Source organism: Zalophus californianus, chromosome 6 (assembly GCF_009762305.2).
Source record: "Zalophus californianus isolate mZalCal1 chromosome 6, mZalCal1.pri.v2, whole genome shotgun sequence".
In the NCBI taxonomy this organism is placed as follows: domain Eukaryota; kingdom Metazoa; phylum Chordata; class Mammalia; order Carnivora; family Otariidae; genus Zalophus; species Zalophus californianus.
The window spans coordinates 33,027,129-33,045,881 of NC_045600.1; the positions used below are offsets into that span (position 1 = coordinate 33,027,129).

Below are 18,753 nucleotides of genomic sequence, written 5' to 3' on the forward strand. Positions count from 1 at the left end.
TTGCCACTGCCAGAAGCTATGGCAGTTCAGAATTCAGGGTTAGGACCTCTTAGATGCTTACACTTTCCTTGGCTGAGGGATTTCTCTTGAAAGTAATTTTACCCTTTGGATTTAGAGGTCATTGGAGGCAAAAAAAAAAAAAAGACTAAAGAAACCAGTTTCTGCATTCGTGGAAGATTGTCAAATCTAAGATTGTAGCCACTCTATCCTTCAATTCCTAGGTTACCAACCTGAGATTTTTCTCATACATCTAGTAGGATATTATGCTGTTCTTACGAAAGCACCATCTACTTAAACATTCTAGTTTTTTTGTCCTTTAGATCCAAGGCTGTTTTCCACATGTCATAAAATAGTACTGCTGACAGTTTAGAGGTTCAGTCCTGGACTGTATAACTCTGTTGTTACCCAAGGTAAGCTAGATCACTGTGGGAAGAAAATGGGAAATAACTTAGGCCAAATAACTATATCAAGGCCTCTGAAAAACACATTTCTCCCTTTCCATACACCTGCATAGGAATTTTAAAAATAGTACAATTTGCCAATAGAATGTTATATTCTTAAAATCTTTAAAAAAAAAAAGCATCCCTCCTGTTGTCTTAAAAAAAAAAAATTATGAGGCAAATACAAATTGAAGAAGAGATACTGTCGGCAAGACTTGGATGACTTCCTCTGTGTGGGGATTGGAGACGATTTTCTCATATCCTAAGAGCTGCAGTTCTCCATTCTTAAATCAGAATGATGCCCTTCCCTCCTCAGTAAAAATTCACAACCACTGAATTCCAGGTAAACTGTAGAGAAGGCAACTTGCTTACAGACTGTGTGGTTTTTGACTTTTGAACACATCAGGTAGATTGGTTGAATTTAAAAGCCAAGAAATGAGCTGAGAGATCAACTTACTTATGGCCACTGGGGTATGGGAACAGATGGCAGGTGGCATCTGTTGAAATATCCCCCAGCTATCTAGATATTAACAGGCAGTCAAAAGGACATAATTTTTAAAAAAACTTTTAAAAGAAGGATTCCTTTCAGAATTCCATTTGTCTGTAAGAGGGATAAAAAAAAAAAAGAACCAGATCCCAAAAGTGGTAGCCTACAAAAACAAAACCTCAAGAGGCTTCTTTGGAGTTTGGCTGATGAAATTCAAATCTGAAGTTGCCTCAGTTACTGGCAAGGTACACCTGAAGCCTTTTTTTGTTTTGAGTAGCTAAGGTGAAGGATTACTTTGGTCCCAGGAGTTCCCCACAGTAACCTTGGGGTATAATAATTCCTAAGCCTACTTATCCAGTACTAAAGTATCTTGTCCTTTCCAGTTTCTTCTGCATATACTCGGGCCATCATTCAAAATGGTTTGAGAGAGGTTTTCAGCACACCCCCTTTAGTGCCCACTGTCAGTTTAGAAACCTCCAAGTTCTACAGTTATGTACTTTTAGAAGGGGGGAATAATTGCTGTTTTCTCTTCTCAGCTGGTAAACACAAGTGAAAACTTGAGCAAAAGTCGAAAGATTCTGCGTTCAATGTCCAGAAAGTAAGTTTTCAAAATGGAGTTAAGAGAAATTTTGTGACTAAGACATTAAACAGCGACTTGTAAAGGTCCTGATAAAGCAGAAAGAATAAAGTATTATCTTGTCTAGTTAAATATCCCAGGACAAAATCCTTTGTTAAAAGTATATGCTGCCCTGGGGCGCCTGGCTGGCTCAGTTGGTTAAGTAAGCGTCTGCCTTTGGTCCCAGGATCAGGCTCCCTGCTGATCGGGGAGCCTGCTTCACCCTCTCCCTCTGCTCCTCCCCTCGCTGTGCTCTCTCAAATAATGTATATGCTGCTCTGACTTGGAGCAGTGAGAAATTTGTCCACTTTGAATCCCAGCTTAAGATTTTTCAGAGCACATGGGAATAACAGAGCTTCATAGTCCTTGAAATATATTTGTATAAACTTGGTTAGAAAAAAAACTTTTTACTGCTACGGCTTGGTACTTGCTTTTGGCTCTGCTTTTCCTGCATGGGAGTCAACTGCTTATCAGGGAGTTCTGTCCTATTAGCAAAAAGTTGACTTTTAAAAAAAAAAAACCTGAAGTGGGTAGTATGCACAAAACAAAACTATAACCAACCAATGGAACTAGTAAGAGTGAGATTTTTCCTAAACAATGGTAAATGCCTTGTCAAACAAGAGGAAACCTTCAATTTAGAGTTAACATGAGAACCAGAGATTGGATTCTTTGTTAACAAAAGAGTAAATTTTTGAAGCTCTTATACTGCCTTTATAAAGATATCCATTTGGGTTGGTGGAGGAAAAGTAGTTAGTGGTATATTTCTTTTTTGAAATATGATTCAACCTGATTTCAGAAAATGATATTTTTCAGGACACCTGGCTGGCTGCATTGGTAGAACGTGCAACTCGATCTTGGGGGTTGTGAGTTCGGGCTCCATGTTGGGTGTGGAGCCTACTTTAAGAAAAACTATAAGAATATATATTAAATAAACTCATTTTTCATATTTAAGTAATCTGTAGAGCCAGTGTGGGGTTATCTTTAAGTTACAATTGAAAAAAGCTTTCAAGTTGTCACTTACCAGCTAAAGAACTGCTGAGTGGCTATGTGATTTAGAAAAAAAAAAAAATTTTCAATCTGCCTCACAGTATCCAGCCTTGGCCACAGAGTCAAACTCCTAAGTATTAAGAATGGAAAGAAATAGGTCACCCAGACTTCTGACTGTTCCCTACTTTGCTTCTCTTTGTAGAGTGACAACCAATAAGCTGCTACTTTCCATTGTCATCTTACTGGAGCTGGCCATCCTAGGGGGCCTGGTTTACTACAAATTCTTTCACAAGCATTGAACTTCCTAGAGGGAAGGGTTTGTGGACCAGAACTGACCCTGTGAATGGTCTTAGAGATGGGGAAGAAGCATAGTGCTGCTGTGAGGTAATGGTTCGAGGATGCCAGACTGTGGGAGGTGGGAGGGGAGACAGAAGACCGCATAACTGTGAAGGAACAGCAATGAGACCAGTATGATATACCAACATAATAATAAATGCTGTTTATGACTTCTTTAAATTTACATAGTATTCCAACATTAATACCCTGTGAACTCCCAAAAAACACACAAATTTACAGTAGTATTATTGGTCACCAAAATGGAGAGGGAAAGGAAACTTTACAATTGTGAGAATGTGCAAGTGTTCTCATTAAGGCAATATTGACCCAGACCATTTAGTGTCTCAAATGCCTCATAATTCTGGAATGTCCTTCGTGACAAACGTGTCAGCACACAAAATTTCCTAAATTCTCACACGTTCTTCCCTTTCTGATTCATCTGGTGAATTGGGAGTAGGAAGTTGGTCATAGACAATGTGCCCTCCCTCCCTTGTCTGCCCAAAACTTGAAGCAATCACATCCACTGCCAGGCTAGCTGTAGCCTTGGCCTCTTCCTCTGAAGCAGCCAGCTGAGGATTGACTTCAACAAGATCCAGTGCTGACAACAGCCCTGAAAGAACAAAGTATGACAGAACCTCAGAAGATACTCTAGCTGCTACTTTCAGTGAGGGTCATCCCACTAGACAGAACAAGCCAAGGTAAAAAGTCATTTTCTACTATTAAAAAATTACCCATTGTTCAGAAGCCCCTTACACCTAACCCTCTTCTGGGCATGAATTTAAGTTCAAATACTGTATACTGGAGTAGGATTAAAATTTATCATTGCTGTTCAACTAACTTAATAGGCATCACTGTCAGGCTTTCTGGATAAGGAAAGAGCTTGTGGGGAAGAGGTAGACAAGGATTTTCTAACCTGCTCAGGAAAAGGTATGCCATGTCCAGTATTACTAGGAACCTTCCAGATGTCTGTATGTAGTTGTGTAAAGAGCTGTTCCCATTTTTGAACTCTTATGCTCTCTTAAGGCACCCCACATGCCCTAAGTATAGTTATTAGTGCATCTCTTAGTCTTATCCCTGCAGGTCTGAGCTGAGGGAAGAGTTGGCCATACTTTAATTTGGACTTACCTTCTCTGATGGTTTAAGAACTTCTACTAAAGGGCTTGAGAAGGGAAGATTAGACCAGAAGAACCTATCCAGACCTGCCTTCTACTCCCCACCTCCAACACACAAGCTGAGGTATTTAACAGTTTAGTTGGTTATTCTGGGTGAAGTTAATCTACCTCTTCATCTGAACAAACTAGTATTGGAGAATACAAGTATCAGAATCCTTAGGGTAGCCATAAAGCCTGGAAACATGGGTGTATATACCTACTGGCTTATTGATATTACAGTGTAATACATGGTATCAATGCCATTATATCTGTTTAGTGTGCAATCCCTTATTAGCAGTGCATAGTCCAAGCATGTTACTGCAGCATTTCCACTGTGCAAGCATCTGGGTGTCTGATGATCTGTCTCATTTCCACTAACTAAACCTGAGTCTTTGGTGTATCCCAGAAGTAATCAAGAGTGTTTGAGCTATTAAAAACATGTAATTACCCATGTTTTCCAGACTATTGCCACCCTCTAATTTAAGCAAAGTGCTTTATATAGCTAGTTAAGTGTCATGATAGTCTTTTGGACTAGAATAATGTAGCAGGGGAGGGAGAGACAAGGTGTGATCACTGCCCCATCTAACTACTAGACGTTACTAACCCTTGCTCGAAGTAGGGTCACTGGGAACCAAAATGGAGGATTGAACACACAGGTTCACTGGCCACTAACCAAAAGACAACTGTAACATCTAAGATTGTGGGTCTGAGAAGGAGACTATCTTACCACTGTCAGACCTGATGAACCTAAGCATTCTTTTCCTTCCTTTAGTGCCTAAGGTTCCAGTAGGCTCCAGAGAGACCATTTCTCAATTTCCTTATCTATCCCAACCATTCAAGGGTTTCCCGTAGCTCTAGACCTTTCATTGTGGGCTCTCTCTGCTGTTTAGACCCCAGTTTCATGAAATGGTATTGAAGTATCCTGCGGTAGTAGTTTAAATTTTGCAAGGAAAGGTCATTTAGAATAACCTTCAGGAACTAGAAGCTTTCTGACGGAAATGGAAACTGCAAACAAGTATGAATGTGGGAACAGTAACCTGTGTAGCCATTCTTAATAATCTAGCACTCATTTTACTAATCTTTTGTCAACCATTCATCTTTAGTATCCCCATATTAAAACTCCTATCAAATAAGCTCTAGTATAAGGCTTATCCCTTATGAAAAGACCCAAGATACTGTCCAACTTTGAAATATCTTTAAGGTTTAACTCCACATTCTCACCTCCAGGTGAACTCACTCTTAATATGTCAGCTATACTAAAAATTATAGCTACTTGGCCTTGCCTTTTAATCTGAGTCTGCCTTTAGACAATTCAGATGCAAAGAACTACATCGGTTTGGCAGGTTATTCTTGTACTTAGTAAGTATTTAAGTAGATAATTTTTATTCAATACTACCTTAGCATATTTTGATATGAGCCAGGTCCAAACATGCCTCTAAATGACTATCCTTTATTAGCCTGACCATGTGGTTTTTAAAGTTTAAACGAAAACAGTATTGGTAATGACATGGAATAGTAGAAAAAACCTTCGGGCATGCAAGAGGTGTCGGCACATTTACTCCGAGTGAACAGGTGGATCCCTTCTTACCTGTATTATGTATTTCCTCAGTGATATACATGCCTTCTCGATAGGTCAGTCCCCCTGCAACAGGGGTTCCGGTGGCTGGAGCCAGGGTAGGGTCAAATGCATCAATATCAAAACTCAGATGGATTGGCCTTTGTCTTCTTGAGGGGAAGATGATACAAACAGTCATTTGGGTGTGCTTGGACATTGATCCTTCCTACAGTTGCAGCTCCTTGATTTTGTTGCTGTTAGTCCTGGTACTTTGCTAATACAGACTTTCAGGGTTCCTATTCTGGAAGTTATTATGTATTACCATATTAGCTTCCTACACACCACCTCATAATTTTGCCATTTGTTCTTTGTGCCTTAGACTAACTCCAGTTTATATTTCTGACATAACCTAGGCATTAGAGCCTTTTGCATTAACAATTCTTCACTTCCCTTTGAGACTGGGCTCTGACAGAGTCTAGCTTAAGTTAGACTGACCTAGGTTATAGTTGCTCTTATTTTCTCCATGTAATATAGCAGCTGAACTTAATTGATTTGGTGTCTGTAATCTTATCTCCCAATTCTAACTTCAGTTTAGCACAGGTGTCCAAAAGTAGAAACTAGCATACAACACATATATGCTAGATAACTAAAATTTCTTACAGCTTAAGAAATGTAATTGCTACCTAGTAGTATGCCATTAATCACTTGGAAATAAAGACTCAGCACTGAGAACATGCTCTTAAAACTAGCTTTTGGCATTTATCTGCCATCTTTCTATATTACCAAGATTTGCTCAATATAAAACTTTCAGATGAAGCAACAGTGAGCTTAGGAAGAAGGGAATAGTTGAATGAATGCTTCCCATCTTCAAAAGATGGGCAGTAAAAATGGAGCTAAAGAAAAATTCATGAGACACAGAGGAGCCAGGCAGTGACTTCAAGGAAAGCCCCTCCCAACCCCCGAGGAAGAATAGGACCTATGTTTCATATTCTCCCTTTCCAAATTATTTGAATTTTTTGTACGTGTACATATTTTGCTTTTATTTTAAAAGAAAAGCTGCTATTCTCAAGAGGTAGGCTAAAGTGTGCTGATCGTTTAGAGTCTGCCCTATTCCCTTTGGGACTTTTCCCTTTGGAAATAGACATCATAAGTTACTTACTTGCCAATTAGCAGATCAAATGTCTGTTCCATGACCTTCTGAATACCAAGTCGATCTATGTCTCTCATGGAAAAATACTGGATATCATAATTCTTTAAAATAAAACTGTGAGATATAAAGGAAGGAGTCCTTAGTTTAAAAACATTTTTAATCAAATGCATGTTGGGGTGGGGGTTTGTCCTGTTCGTGACCTACAAGAGATTAAGGCAAGGAACAACCTATCAAAAGGAACCTAAATGGCTGGGACGGACCCAATGCTTAACCCCAGTGTATCAACTTACTGTTCAGGAGGGTCCACATCTCTTAGACCAATATACACAATACTTGGGGAAGAGATACAAGGTTTGATCCAGGAAAATCCTGGGAGTTGTGGTACCTGTCAAAAGAGGAATGGACAGGATTCAAGGATTCTTGGTCTCACCAAGATAATCACTATGTGCTTCCCATTTTATGCAGTCTGCTTTCTCCTACCTACAGGATATGCTTAATTAACACAAGACACACTTGATCTGGGAAAGAGAACTTATAAAAGTGGAAGTGATTCAGAAGGCAGCTGAAGAACAGATTTCTCAAAATTAAAAAAAAAAAAAAAATTCTCCTAAGCTGGCCACGGTTTCTCATTAACTTACCTAAATAACAGGAATACTGCTGATTAGCCCTTTTCCACCCCTTTGTACATTACTGAATTGTTTACACATTGGTTCTTGAAATACAACCCAGTTGCCATCTTAAGTTGTCTACAGCCAAAACACGAATTCTGCCTAATGAATAACTTTTGTACTATCCTGGTTTAACTTGGTCTCTCACTGAGGGGAAGGATATACAGATTCTAGTCTATGCCTAACATGGACTCCCATGTCTTCTGAACAGCCTAGGAAGATAATTACCTAGAGGTAATCATGGTTTTGCTTTCCTCTAGACCAGTGGGTCTGAGAGTGAGGCATGCCTGGGAGCCTCTAACCAAGAAGTCCTCCTGCTGTGGGTATATCAATCACTAGAGTTACCACCCACTGCCACTTTCCTTTCTTGCAAGTTATGACACACACACCCTACCCTCCCTCCACCCCCCCACCCCCCCCCCCCCCCCGCCAAGAGCAAGGACCATGTCCTCGTCCTCTTTTGAGCCCTAGCATTAGTAGACTGCTTGGCCCATAATGTTTGATGAACAAATGAAGGAATAGTAAAGATTCCTACCACCACCATCAGCCCATCCTTCATAGAAATCTTACTGAACTAGTTCTTCAGAGCCCCAGCATAACCCCTGCTAGCCATTCAGCCTTTTCATTTCGGCCCACTGACCTTGTCCTGTAGTTCTCTGAGGAGAAATGAAACTGGCTGTCCATGGAGATTTCCAGATGCAGTGGTGAGGGGTGTATTGATGTCAGCATGGGCATCAACCCAGATCACACAAAGGTCTGGGCAGTGCCGGGCGTGGCCACTAATGGTTCCGATTGCCAGGCTACAAGGAACAAACAATAATTGAGGCCCTCTGCTTGGCACACCTCACCAATAACAAATATCTTTAGTCAGTGCAGTTCACACTTTGTCCTCAGGGCAAAGTCAGGGCCCCAGACTAAGGCTGGATTTGGATGACCAAAAGTCCCTCGGCCTGTAGTACCCAAAGACTAACCTTAAGTGAGTTAGGGAGAAATGGAAGGATCCAAGGATTCAAAACTTGTTGACTAGTTACCCTTCTAGTTTGACAGATGTCATTGCTGCCCCCAAATCCCTAAAATTTGATCCATTAGCCCCGGCCCAGGAAAGAACCTCAGGTATTTGTTCAGTCAATGAAATCCAGTTAAATGATGTGTTCTATATGTAACAACTCACAAATATTTAATACTTCGTAAGGAAGACCAGGGAGATCTAATTATTTTCAAAAAATCAGTCACTTTTTAAGGATAAAAATTTGCATTATAGCTTTTTAGAAAGTAATAATTTTGACATTTCCTTTTAGGAAGTATAGAGACATTAAAGTAATGTCTTTTTACAATTAAAGACCTCATTTAAATGACTGAATGTTTATTTGCATGTTACCTTCTATATATTAGCATGGCATTCAAATATCAATGTTTTTGTTTTTGTTTTTGTTTGCCTCTCCTTGTCCTTGGACTCTGTGTACATTGGCCAACTGTCCTGTCTCGGGTGAAGGAATATAGCTGATGAAATCATGCTTGGAAAGCTGTCCAGCTTCCCAGTAACTGAAGAATTTGACATAGATGGGAAATGTAACTTAAGGGGCACCTGGTGGCTCACTTGGTTAAAATGTCTGCCTTCAGGGCGCTTGGGTAGCTCAGTTGGTTAAGCGACTGTCTTCAGCTCAGGTCATGATCCTGGAGTCCCAGGTTCGAGTCCCGCATTGGGCTCCCTGCTCAGCAGGGAGTCTGCTTCTCTCTCTGACCCTCTTCCCTCTAGTGCTCTCTCTCATTCTCTCTCTCTCAAATAAATAAAAATCTTTAAAAAAAAAAAAAAACAAAACTCAGTTTAAAAAAAAAAAAGTCTGCCTTCAGCTCAGGTTATGATCCCAGGGTCCTGGGATCAAGCCCCACGTCAGGCTCCCTGCTCAGGAGGAAGCCTGCTTCTCCCTCTCCCACGCCCCCTGCTTGTGTTCCCTTTCTGGCTGTGTCTGTCAAAAAAAAATCTTAAAAAAGAAAAAGAAATGCAACTTAAACCCTTTAGGAACTAACTCCAGCTATCCTTCTTAGTATGACATGAGATAGCATTTTAAGCTCCATGCTCCACATAGGGCCTTTTTGAAGGATAAGCATGGTCTAGTGTGAAGAGCAGTGGATTAAGTCAGAATACTGGGGTTTTTCCCAGAAAGCCAGGTAATTTAGGAAAAGTCATTTAGTTTTGCTAGACAGTTTCCTTTTTTTAGAAGAAAGGGATAATAATCTTGTCTTGTTTAAGTCAGAGTTAGTCTGACGTCTATGGGAATAATTTATACTGTGTAAAAGGAGCAGGGTGACCTAAAGATGCCTCCTTCCTTTAAAATGTTCAATAGCTGTTCAGTTTATATACTCATCCCTTCCTTTCTAGAATCTTCAGATAGCCTAGGTTTTAGCACTGAACAGGGAATAGGGAATAGTGACAGGGCTGCTGCAATAGGTAGCTATAGACAAAAGAAAAACCAAAGACTATGATAACAACATTGATAAGCAGTTCCCAAATAGACAATAAGAAGAAAGTCAATAAAAATGAGAGACAGCACTGGGCTAAGAGGAAGACGCACCTTCTCTGGTTGATTTAATTCGATCGCTGTAGAGAACCTGGACTGCTTTCTTATTCTACCTAAAATTTTATTCCTAATGACGAAATCTACCTACACTTAAAATTGTAACAAAGATTCAACTTCTGTTAAGGAACCAGAAAAGTTCTCTGTGCACCAGGGGAAGTTACCAGATTGGCTCTCAAAAGAAAAGTTAATTGCCTTCAGAGGTCACACTGAATTTGAATCCCACCCTGCTACTTCCTGGTTCTAGAAGTTGGGTAAATTATCTGACCTCTTTCCCTCAGTGTTCCTAGCAGTAAAATAGGTAAAACTGTATCTGCCTCATAGCATTATGGGGTGGGGTAATTGAAAATATATATGAAATGCCCAGTACTCCTAGTATTTTAGTGTTTTTCTTTCTACCAAAAAACCTTTATTATTTAGCTCGAATAGGACTTCTTTGGCCCAGAATGATCTTTGTTCTCTGAAATTCTGTAGAGTTCAATATATTTTTTTCATCCCATGTATTTCATCTAGTCCTAATCACAATTTCCACAATCCCTAGCATTGCTTGAGAACCAAGCAGTGTTCATAAAGTACATGCTGACTCACTAAGAGAAGGGATCTGTTAGTCACCTAGGGGTCCATACTGTAAAGGTAGAGAACATAGTCACATGGCAAGTGGGAAATCTATAACACATTAGCAGAAATGCTTTAACAACAACAACAAAAAAACCCCACAAATTCAGACTACTGATGGATCCTTCGAATTCTCCCAAATAGCCAAATGAAAGTCATAAGACGGTTCTTCCTCAAGGAAACTTTACAAGAGATAAGCACAAAATGAAACAGGAACACACTTGTGTTTAAAAACTTTGCTTAGTTTACCTCTGAACTTGACCTCATACAATACAATGTGTTTTACAGTGAAAACCACAGGTGGCTCTAGCAGCTCAGGATTTTAGATACTAAAATGCTATTAAGCACATCATACCATAAAAATTCTGAAGGGTATTGTCCTCTTAATGGGGAAACAGACAACCTAACTGATTAGCCCAAGGCACCATACAGTTCAGCTCCCCCACCAACCCTGCATCCCGGCTTACCTGTGGTCACCTCCCACTGTGACACAGCTGTAGCCACTTGACACGGCTCTGCTAACCACCTCAGCCAGTTCCTGGTTGGCAAGGCCCACTGAGCGAGGATTCACTATCAGGTTGTTGTACAGATCATCTTTAGGGACTGGAGTAAAACTCAAATCTCCAAAATCTTTTAGGCGGCAGCCTGGAATCAAATGGGGGATGACAAGATTAATTGTTTATGTTATTCCAGCTCTTACTGGCCTGGGCCACAAATCAGAACTTGTGACAAAGTGCATGTCATACTCCTTTTGCCACAGTAAAATTCAAAATGTCACGTGACTGGCAGGATGGTCTTAGCCCTCCCAGCAGTCCTGTGGGGGTAGATCCCATTAAGAACACCATTTTGCAGACAAACAGATTTGGAAAGTGAAGCCCAGAAACATCCACTGATTTAACCTAACAGTCACAAAATTGGTAGCAATTAGACCTCAGATATCCCAGAGTTAGAGTATAAGTAAAATACCAAGAGGACCCAATAGGATTTACAGAAAATTAAGCAGTACTGTTGATTTAGAGCAAAGATACATAAAGCTTATAACATGAAAATTTCTAATAAAAGGCCAGTCTGAGGATCTCAAGCATTCTAAAAAAGAAATGTCAAACATTTGTTACTTAACAAAGGTCCCAGGCAGTGTTTTAATTTCTTGATATAAATTTTTTTTAAGACTTTATGTTAGAACAGGGGGAGGGGTGAGGGAGAACAAGAGAATCTCAAGCAGACCCTGCACTGAGCGCAGAGCCCGACATGGGGCCTGATCTCAACGCTGAGATCATGACCCCATCGGTAACCAAGAGTTGGACGCCCAACTGACTGAGCCACCCAGGTGCCCCGCTCGATGTAAATTCTTACTTAAACAATCCTGTTAGGCAACTAAAACATACCATTCTATAGACAAGGAAACAGAAAGTTCCCAAATCACATAGCTGCTAAGTGGCAGAAGCAGGACCCAAATTCAGGCCATCTGCCCCCAAAATGTATATTGACTACACTTTGTTTCCCAAAGAATCCCTCTTGATTTCTCCCTGTTAAGAGCAAGTCAGACCTTTTCCAAAAAACCGACAAGATGGCAGAAACGCAGCAACAGCAGCAGCAAACCTTCCACAGGGTCACCTGCAGCACACGCCTAGACCAGCTGCTGGCCACGTCCTCTGAGTAGCTGACACAGCGGCGGTAGTGGCCGCAGCACCTGCAGAGCCAGCCAGGAGGCACCGCCCAGAGAAGCCAGAGATGGTGAATACACACACGCGGGGCAGCAACATCCAGCCCGAGATGGTGGGCAGCATGGTGGGCCTCTGCAACAGCAAGACCTTCATCCAGGTGGATCACAGGCCCAAGATGATCAGCCACTACCTGAGCGAGTCCTCCTCCACGGAACAAACCCATGAATGTGGCTGGCCCACCATCTGGGCCACCCACTCCTCCTCCCCCTCAAGTAGCCTGTTTGGTCAATAAAAGCATAGACTTCTCTTAAAAAAAAAAAAAAAACTTTTGAAATAACTAGTGATATGTTCTGACAATATGCTATAATATTTTCACTCTTAGATTTCACATATTTCAAAGAACTATGCCACCAGTCACTGTACATTGACTTTCTTACCTAAGTACCATTCTTGCCATGTAACTACATATCAATAAATTGGTTGGTGCCATTTTTGGGGTTAGGCCTAAGTAATCCAGCTCTCTCATGAACAGATCTGAACTATCAGAGAACATAACGTTACCATAGATTGTAGCTTAAGGCCCTGCTTCTCAAACGAGTCCGGGTATGTTGGAGGGTAAGGGAGGGAAGTGGTCACAGGATAGTAATACTGGCAGAGATTTGTGTTAAAGATCTGGATTAAGATCAGGGGTTCCCTGCTGGCTCAGTCGGTTAAGCATCTGCCTTTGGCTCAGGTCATGACCTCAGGGTCCTGGGATGGAGCCCTGCTCAGCGGGGGGTCTGCTTCTCCCTCTCCTTCTACCCCTTCCACTTGTGCTCGAGCATGTTCTCTCTCTGAAATAAAATCTTAAAAAAAAAAAAAAGATTTGGATTAAGATCGGCATGGACCCATCTTAAATTTAAACTGTACAGTTTTAAGCTTTACTTTTTTTTTTTTTTTTTTTAAGATTTTTAACTTGAGAGAGAGAGAGAACGTGCACACACAGGGTGTGTTGAGAGGCAGAGAATCCCAAGCACACTCTGCACTGAGTATGAAGCTGGACGCAAGGCACAATCCCACAACTATGAGATCCCGACCTGAGCTGAAACCATGGGTCGGACAACTTAACCAGCTGCGCCACCCAGGTGCCCCTTGAGCTTTACCTTGAACCCTTTGTCAATTCAAAGCTAAATAATGGAGAATGTAAAAATTTGAGGAGCAATGACTTGTAACATAAGGCCAACCAAGGGATCAAGGGATCACTACTAAAAAGGATGCCAGGAGCAAAACAGAAAACTATTTTATTCCCCAAATTAAGATGTAGCTACAGCTGCAGAACTCTATGTATCTTTTGGTCACTGCATTTTATTTTATTAAAGATTTTTATTTGTCAGAGAGCACACAAGCAGAGGGAACGGCAGGCAGGCAGAGGGAGAAGCAAGCTCCCCGCTAAAGGCAGACGCTTAACCAACTGAGCCACCCAGGCGTCCTGGTCATTGCATTTTAAAATATCCTAAAAATGCTCAGAGATCTGGAAAACTGAAAGAAAAAGTATTGAAGGTAGGAGAAGAATATGATAATAGGCCAAAGCCATTGGGATCCAAGAGAAAAAAATAATGACCAAATAAAACATCTATAAAAATCCTTTAAAAAGATAAAAACCCATAAGGGATATGCACTTTACAAGATCGCAGTACAGGGGCACCTGGGTGGTTCAGTCAGTTAAGTATCTGCCTTCAGCTCAAGTCATGATCCCAGGGTCCTGGGATCGAGCCCCACACATCAGGCTCCCTGCTCAGCAGAGAGCCTGTCCTCCCTCTCCTGCTCCCGATACTTGTGTTCTGTCAAATAATCTTTAAAAAAAAAAAAAAAAAAAAGATCTCAATACAGGAGGACAGTTTAGATTTAAGAGAAATGAAGCTTTAAATTTTAAGTCAATATCGGGTCTTGCTATTGGCAGCAGTCTTAGGCTGGACAGATTTTGTCAGTTTCTACTTCCCTATCCATGTTTATCTCTGTACCCCCTTAAGCCACATCAAGCATTTAGGTTTTTACTAGGTATAAGACATCAGGGCATGCCTGGTGTTTTATAATATTAGGTGTATAAATAGAGGTTTATGACCTAATTAGTGTTAATATTAATTGTTGAAGACAACTTTAACTCATTTAATCTTCACATGACAATAAATACATAGGAATCAACCCAGTGGATAAGTGACATAACTTGGAGGAACACATAAGTCCAGTAATGGAATCTAGGATGTAGACTCCAATACGATAAGTGTGACAGAATACAGTACTCAGCTCACTATTATTTACTTATCAGAAGAAAGCTGCAGAAAGCCTATAAAAGAACCTAAAGAGAATTTGGCAGCCTTAGATAACGCTCTCCAAGGAAGAGAGCTAAACTTCACAAAAGGATTTTGGTCATTAAATGTGTAACTCTGAAGTGGATCACCAGATTAATTCACAGCCTAGACAGTGAGTTCTTCTAAGATTGTCCAACTCCATTTGCTCTCATTCCTTACTCATCAAACAGCCTCCCTCTGGTTATTCACTTAGTCTCCCTGTTGCCCTCCTACCAGTAAGAGGGCTTCCTACCAGTGGATGTCGGAAGGACTGTTGCTCACCATAATTATGAATGGGCATTTTGGTATATACATCACAGTTAGCATAAGTCTCTGGGTTGTAAAGCCTGATAAGCTCTGCACCTAAAGATTTCTGTTCCTAACTAATTCAAAGAGATGTATGCACTCCTATGTTCATTGCAGCATTTTTTACAATTACCAAGATAGGGAAGCAGTGTGTGTGTGTATTAAAATGATTTTATTTATATAAATTTTATTTATATAAATTATACACACACACACACACACACACACATATATATACACACACTCAGCCATAAAAAGAATGAAATCTTGCCATTTGCAACAACATGGATAGACCTAAAGGGCATTATGCTGAATGAAATAAGTCAGACAGAAAGATACCATATGATTTCACTTGTATGTGGAATCTAAAAGACAACAGAAATAGACTCAAATACTGTTGCTGGGGGCAGGGTAGAGGGATGGGGGATTAAGAGGTGCAAACTTCCAGTTATAAGTCCTGTATAGTAATACTGTAGTAACGTTTGGTGACAGGTGGCGACCACTTATGGTGTGCACTGTGGATCTATAGACTTGTTGAATCACTATGTTGTGTACTTGAAATTACTACTGTATGTCAACTATACTTCAGTAATAAAATTTAAACAAAACAAACCCTTCTGTTCCTGGGTCTACAAAGCTGAGGACCAGACCCCCTGAAGGGATTAATATCTTGAGAGACCCTGCCTGAGTTGTCCACTCTATAGGACTCCAATTCTGCTCTTTATTTTCAAAAAAAAAAAAAAAAGCCAGGTAAGAACTAAGGACAATGAGTGTTAAAGGACTGAAAGGAAATTCAGATAGGATTGCGGGGTGGAGAGGGGGTCAAGGAATGACTCCTCCATCAAGTAAAGTTTGTACCAGCATTGTTTTGCTATTTTTGTTGTTCTCTTTCCTTACTGGTAGAAAATTCTTGTGAAATTGATAAGGAAGTATCTAATGGTGCAAGTCCCTACCCCATTTCCCAGGCTTGACTACTCTAGCTTTGCAGACCTTTGTGCATAAACACAATTCATACTATTCTTTTTAAATACAGTTGTTGGAGTAGGCTTAACTGCTGTACCTAACCTTCCCCAAAACAATGGCTCATACTCAGTAAATTGGTTTCTTGTTCATTTAACATCTGGGTTGGCTGTTCTAGGTCAGCATGGGGCTCTCCTTCATGCAGTGATTCAGAGACCAAGCTCCTTCTGGCTTGTGGCTCTTCCATCACTAGGGCTTTGCCATCTGTGTAGCTAAGGTTGGGTCTCCCTGGGGTCAAAGCAGCAGGAGAGGAAGTAAGCCCTGAGAAGGCACATCTACTTTTAAAGGCCCTGGCCTAGAAAGCACTGGCATGATATATTCTGGGCACTTAACGAGAAGAATATGCAGCCAAGAATACTGTATCTAGCTAGGCTCTCATTGAAAATAGATAAAAAGCTTCCAGGACAAACAAAAACTAAAAGAATTTGTGAACACCAAACCAGCCCTACAAGAAATATTGAAAGGGGTCCTCTAAGTAAAGAGAGAGCCTAAAAGTAACAGACCAGAAAGGAACAGAGACAATATACAGTAACAGTCACCTTACAGGCAGTACAGTGGCACTGAATTCATATCTTTCAATAGTTACCCTGAATGTAAATGGGCTAAATGCCCCAATCAAAAGACACAGGGTATCAGATTGGATAAAAAAAAGCAAGACCCATCGATATGCTGTCTGCAAGAGACTCATTTTAGACCCAAAGACACCTCCAGATTTAAAGTGAGGTGGTGGAAAACCATTTACCATGCTAATGGACACCAAAAGAAAGTTGGGGTGGCAATCCTTGTATCAGACAAATTAGATTTTAAACCAAAGACTATAATAAGAGATGAGGAAGGACACTATATCATACTTAAAGGGTCTATCCAACAAGAAGATCTAACATTTGTAAATATCTATGCCCCTAACATGGGAGCAGCCAATTATATAAGCCAATTAATAACAAAATCAAAGAAACACATCGACAATACAATAATAGTGGGGGACTTTATAACTAACACCTCTCTCACTGAAATGAACAGATCATCTAAGCAAAAGGAAATAAAGGCTTTAAATGACACACTGGACCAGATGGACCTCACAGATAAATTCAGAACATTCCATCCCAAAGCAACAGAATACACATTCTTCTTCTCTAGTGCCCATGGAACATTGTCCAGAATAGATCATATCCCAGGTCACAAATCAGTCTCAACCGGTACTAAAAGATTGGGATCATTCCCTGCATATTTTTGGATCACAGTGCTTTGGAACTAGAACTCAATCCCAAGAGGAAAGTTGGAAAGAACTCAAATACATGGAGGCTAAAGAGCATCCTACTAAAGAATGAATGGGTCAACCAGGAAATTAAAGAATTTTAAAAATTCATGGAAGCAAATGAAAATGAAAACACTTTGATGCAGCAAAGGCAGTCCTAAGAGGGAAGTATATAGCAATACAAGCCTTTCTCAAGAAACAAGAAAGGTCTCAAATACACAATCTAACCCTACACCTAAAGGAGCTGAAGAAAGAACAGCAAATAAAGCCTAAACCAGGCAGGAGAAGAGAATCAATAATGATCTGAGCAGAAATCAATGAAATAGAAACCAAAAGAACAGCAGAACAAATCAACGAAACTAGGAGCTGGTTTTTTGAAAGAATTAATAAGATTGATAAAACCCTGGCCAGACTTATCAAAAAGAGAAAGGACCCAAATAAACAAAATCACGAATGAAAGAGATCACAACCAACACCAAAGAAATAAACAATTATAAGAACATATTATGAGCAACTATACGCCAGCAAAGTAGACAGTCTGGAAGAAGTGGACGCATTCCTAGAGATGTATAAACTACCAAAACTGAACCAAGAAGAAATAGAAAACCTGAACAGACCTATAACCACTAAGGAAATTGAAGCAGTCATCAAAAATCTCCCAACAAACAAGATCCCAGGGCCAGATGGCTTCCCAGGGGAATTCTACCAAACATTTAAAGAAGAATTAATATCTATTCTTCTGAAACTGTTCCAAAAAATAGAAATAGAAGGAAAACTTCCAAACTCATTTTTTTAAAAGATTTTATTTATTTATTTGAGAGAGAGAATGAGAGCACGAGAGGGAAGAGGGTCAGAGGGAGAAGCAGACTCCCTGCTGAGCAAGGAGCCGGATGTGGGACTCAAACTCATTTTATGAGGCCAGCATTACCTTGATCCCCAAACCAGACAAAGACCCCATCAAAAAGGAGAACTACAGACCAATATCCCTCATGAACATGGATGCAAAAATTCTCACCAAAATACTAGCCAATAGGATCCAACAGTTCATTAAAAGGATTATTCACCATGACCAAGTGGGATTTATTACTGAGCTGCAAGGTTGGTTCAACATCCGCACGCCAATGTGATACAATACATTAATAAAAGAAAGAACAAGAACCATATGATACTCTCAATAGATGCAGAAAAAGCATTTGACAAAGTACAGCAACCTTTCTTGATTAAAACTCTTCAGAGTGTAGGGATAGAGGGTACATACCTCAATAGCATAAAAGCCATCTGTGAAAAACCCACAGCGAGTATCATTCTCAATGGGGAAAAACAGAGCTTTTCCTCTAAGGTCAGGAACACAGCAAGGATGTCTACTATCACCACTGCTATTCAGCATAGTACTAGAAGTCCTGGCCTCAGCAATCAGACAACAAAAAGAAATAAAAGGCATCCGAATCAGCAAATAAGTCAAATTCTCACTCTTTGCAGATGATATGATACGATACTTTATGTGGAAAACCCAAAAGACTCCACCCCAAAACTGCTAGAACTCATACAGGAATTCAGTAAAGTGGCAGGATATAAAATCGATGCACAGAAATCAGTTGCA

General features: G+C 40.4%; 2 protein-coding genes across 9 annotated transcripts in view; one reads left to right on the forward strand and one right to left on the reverse strand.

The window, feature by feature from the left end:
• The window catches only part of VTI1B (vesicle transport through interaction with t-SNAREs 1B), a 76,166-nt gene that overhangs the window by 24,221 nt on the left and 33,192 nt on the right, over positions 1 to 18,753 (forward strand). Inside the window, exons 5-6 of one of the 4 annotated variants that reach the window (XM_027569058.2) lie at positions 1,464 to 1,525; positions 12,116 to 12,251. The exons of 1 other annotated variant lie outside the window; for it this stretch is intronic. In XM_027569058.2, coding sequence (XP_027424859.1) covers positions 1,464 to 1,525; positions 12,116 to 12,212 — 159 coding nt within the window. In that variant the 3' untranslated portion in view covers positions 12,213 to 12,251. Of the gene's footprint in view, positions 1 to 1,463; positions 1,526 to 2,732; positions 3,051 to 12,115; positions 15,082 to 18,753 lie in introns of those variants that run through there. 2 more of the 4 variants (XM_027569057.2, XM_027569060.2) reach the window with 2 other exon arrangements.
• ARG2 (arginase 2) overlaps positions 3,015 to 18,753 on the reverse strand; it is a 35,301-nt gene continuing 19,562 nt past the window's right edge. For 3 of the 5 annotated variants that reach the window (XM_027569049.2, XM_027569048.1, XM_027569046.1), the window contains exons 3-8: positions 11,049 to 11,226; positions 8,031 to 8,190; positions 7,013 to 7,107; positions 6,732 to 6,836; positions 5,606 to 5,742; positions 3,015 to 3,476 (exon numbers count right to left, since the gene is read on the reverse strand). In XM_027569049.2, the coding sequence (XP_027424850.1) occupies positions 3,271 to 3,476; positions 5,606 to 5,742; positions 6,732 to 6,836; positions 7,013 to 7,107; positions 8,031 to 8,190; positions 11,049 to 11,226 (881 nt within the window). In that variant the 3' untranslated portion in view covers positions 3,015 to 3,270. The remainder of the gene's footprint in view (positions 3,477 to 5,605; positions 5,743 to 6,731; positions 6,837 to 7,012; positions 7,108 to 8,030; positions 8,191 to 11,048; positions 11,227 to 18,753) is intronic. The other 2 variants (XM_027569050.1, XM_027569047.1) reach the window with 1 other exon arrangement.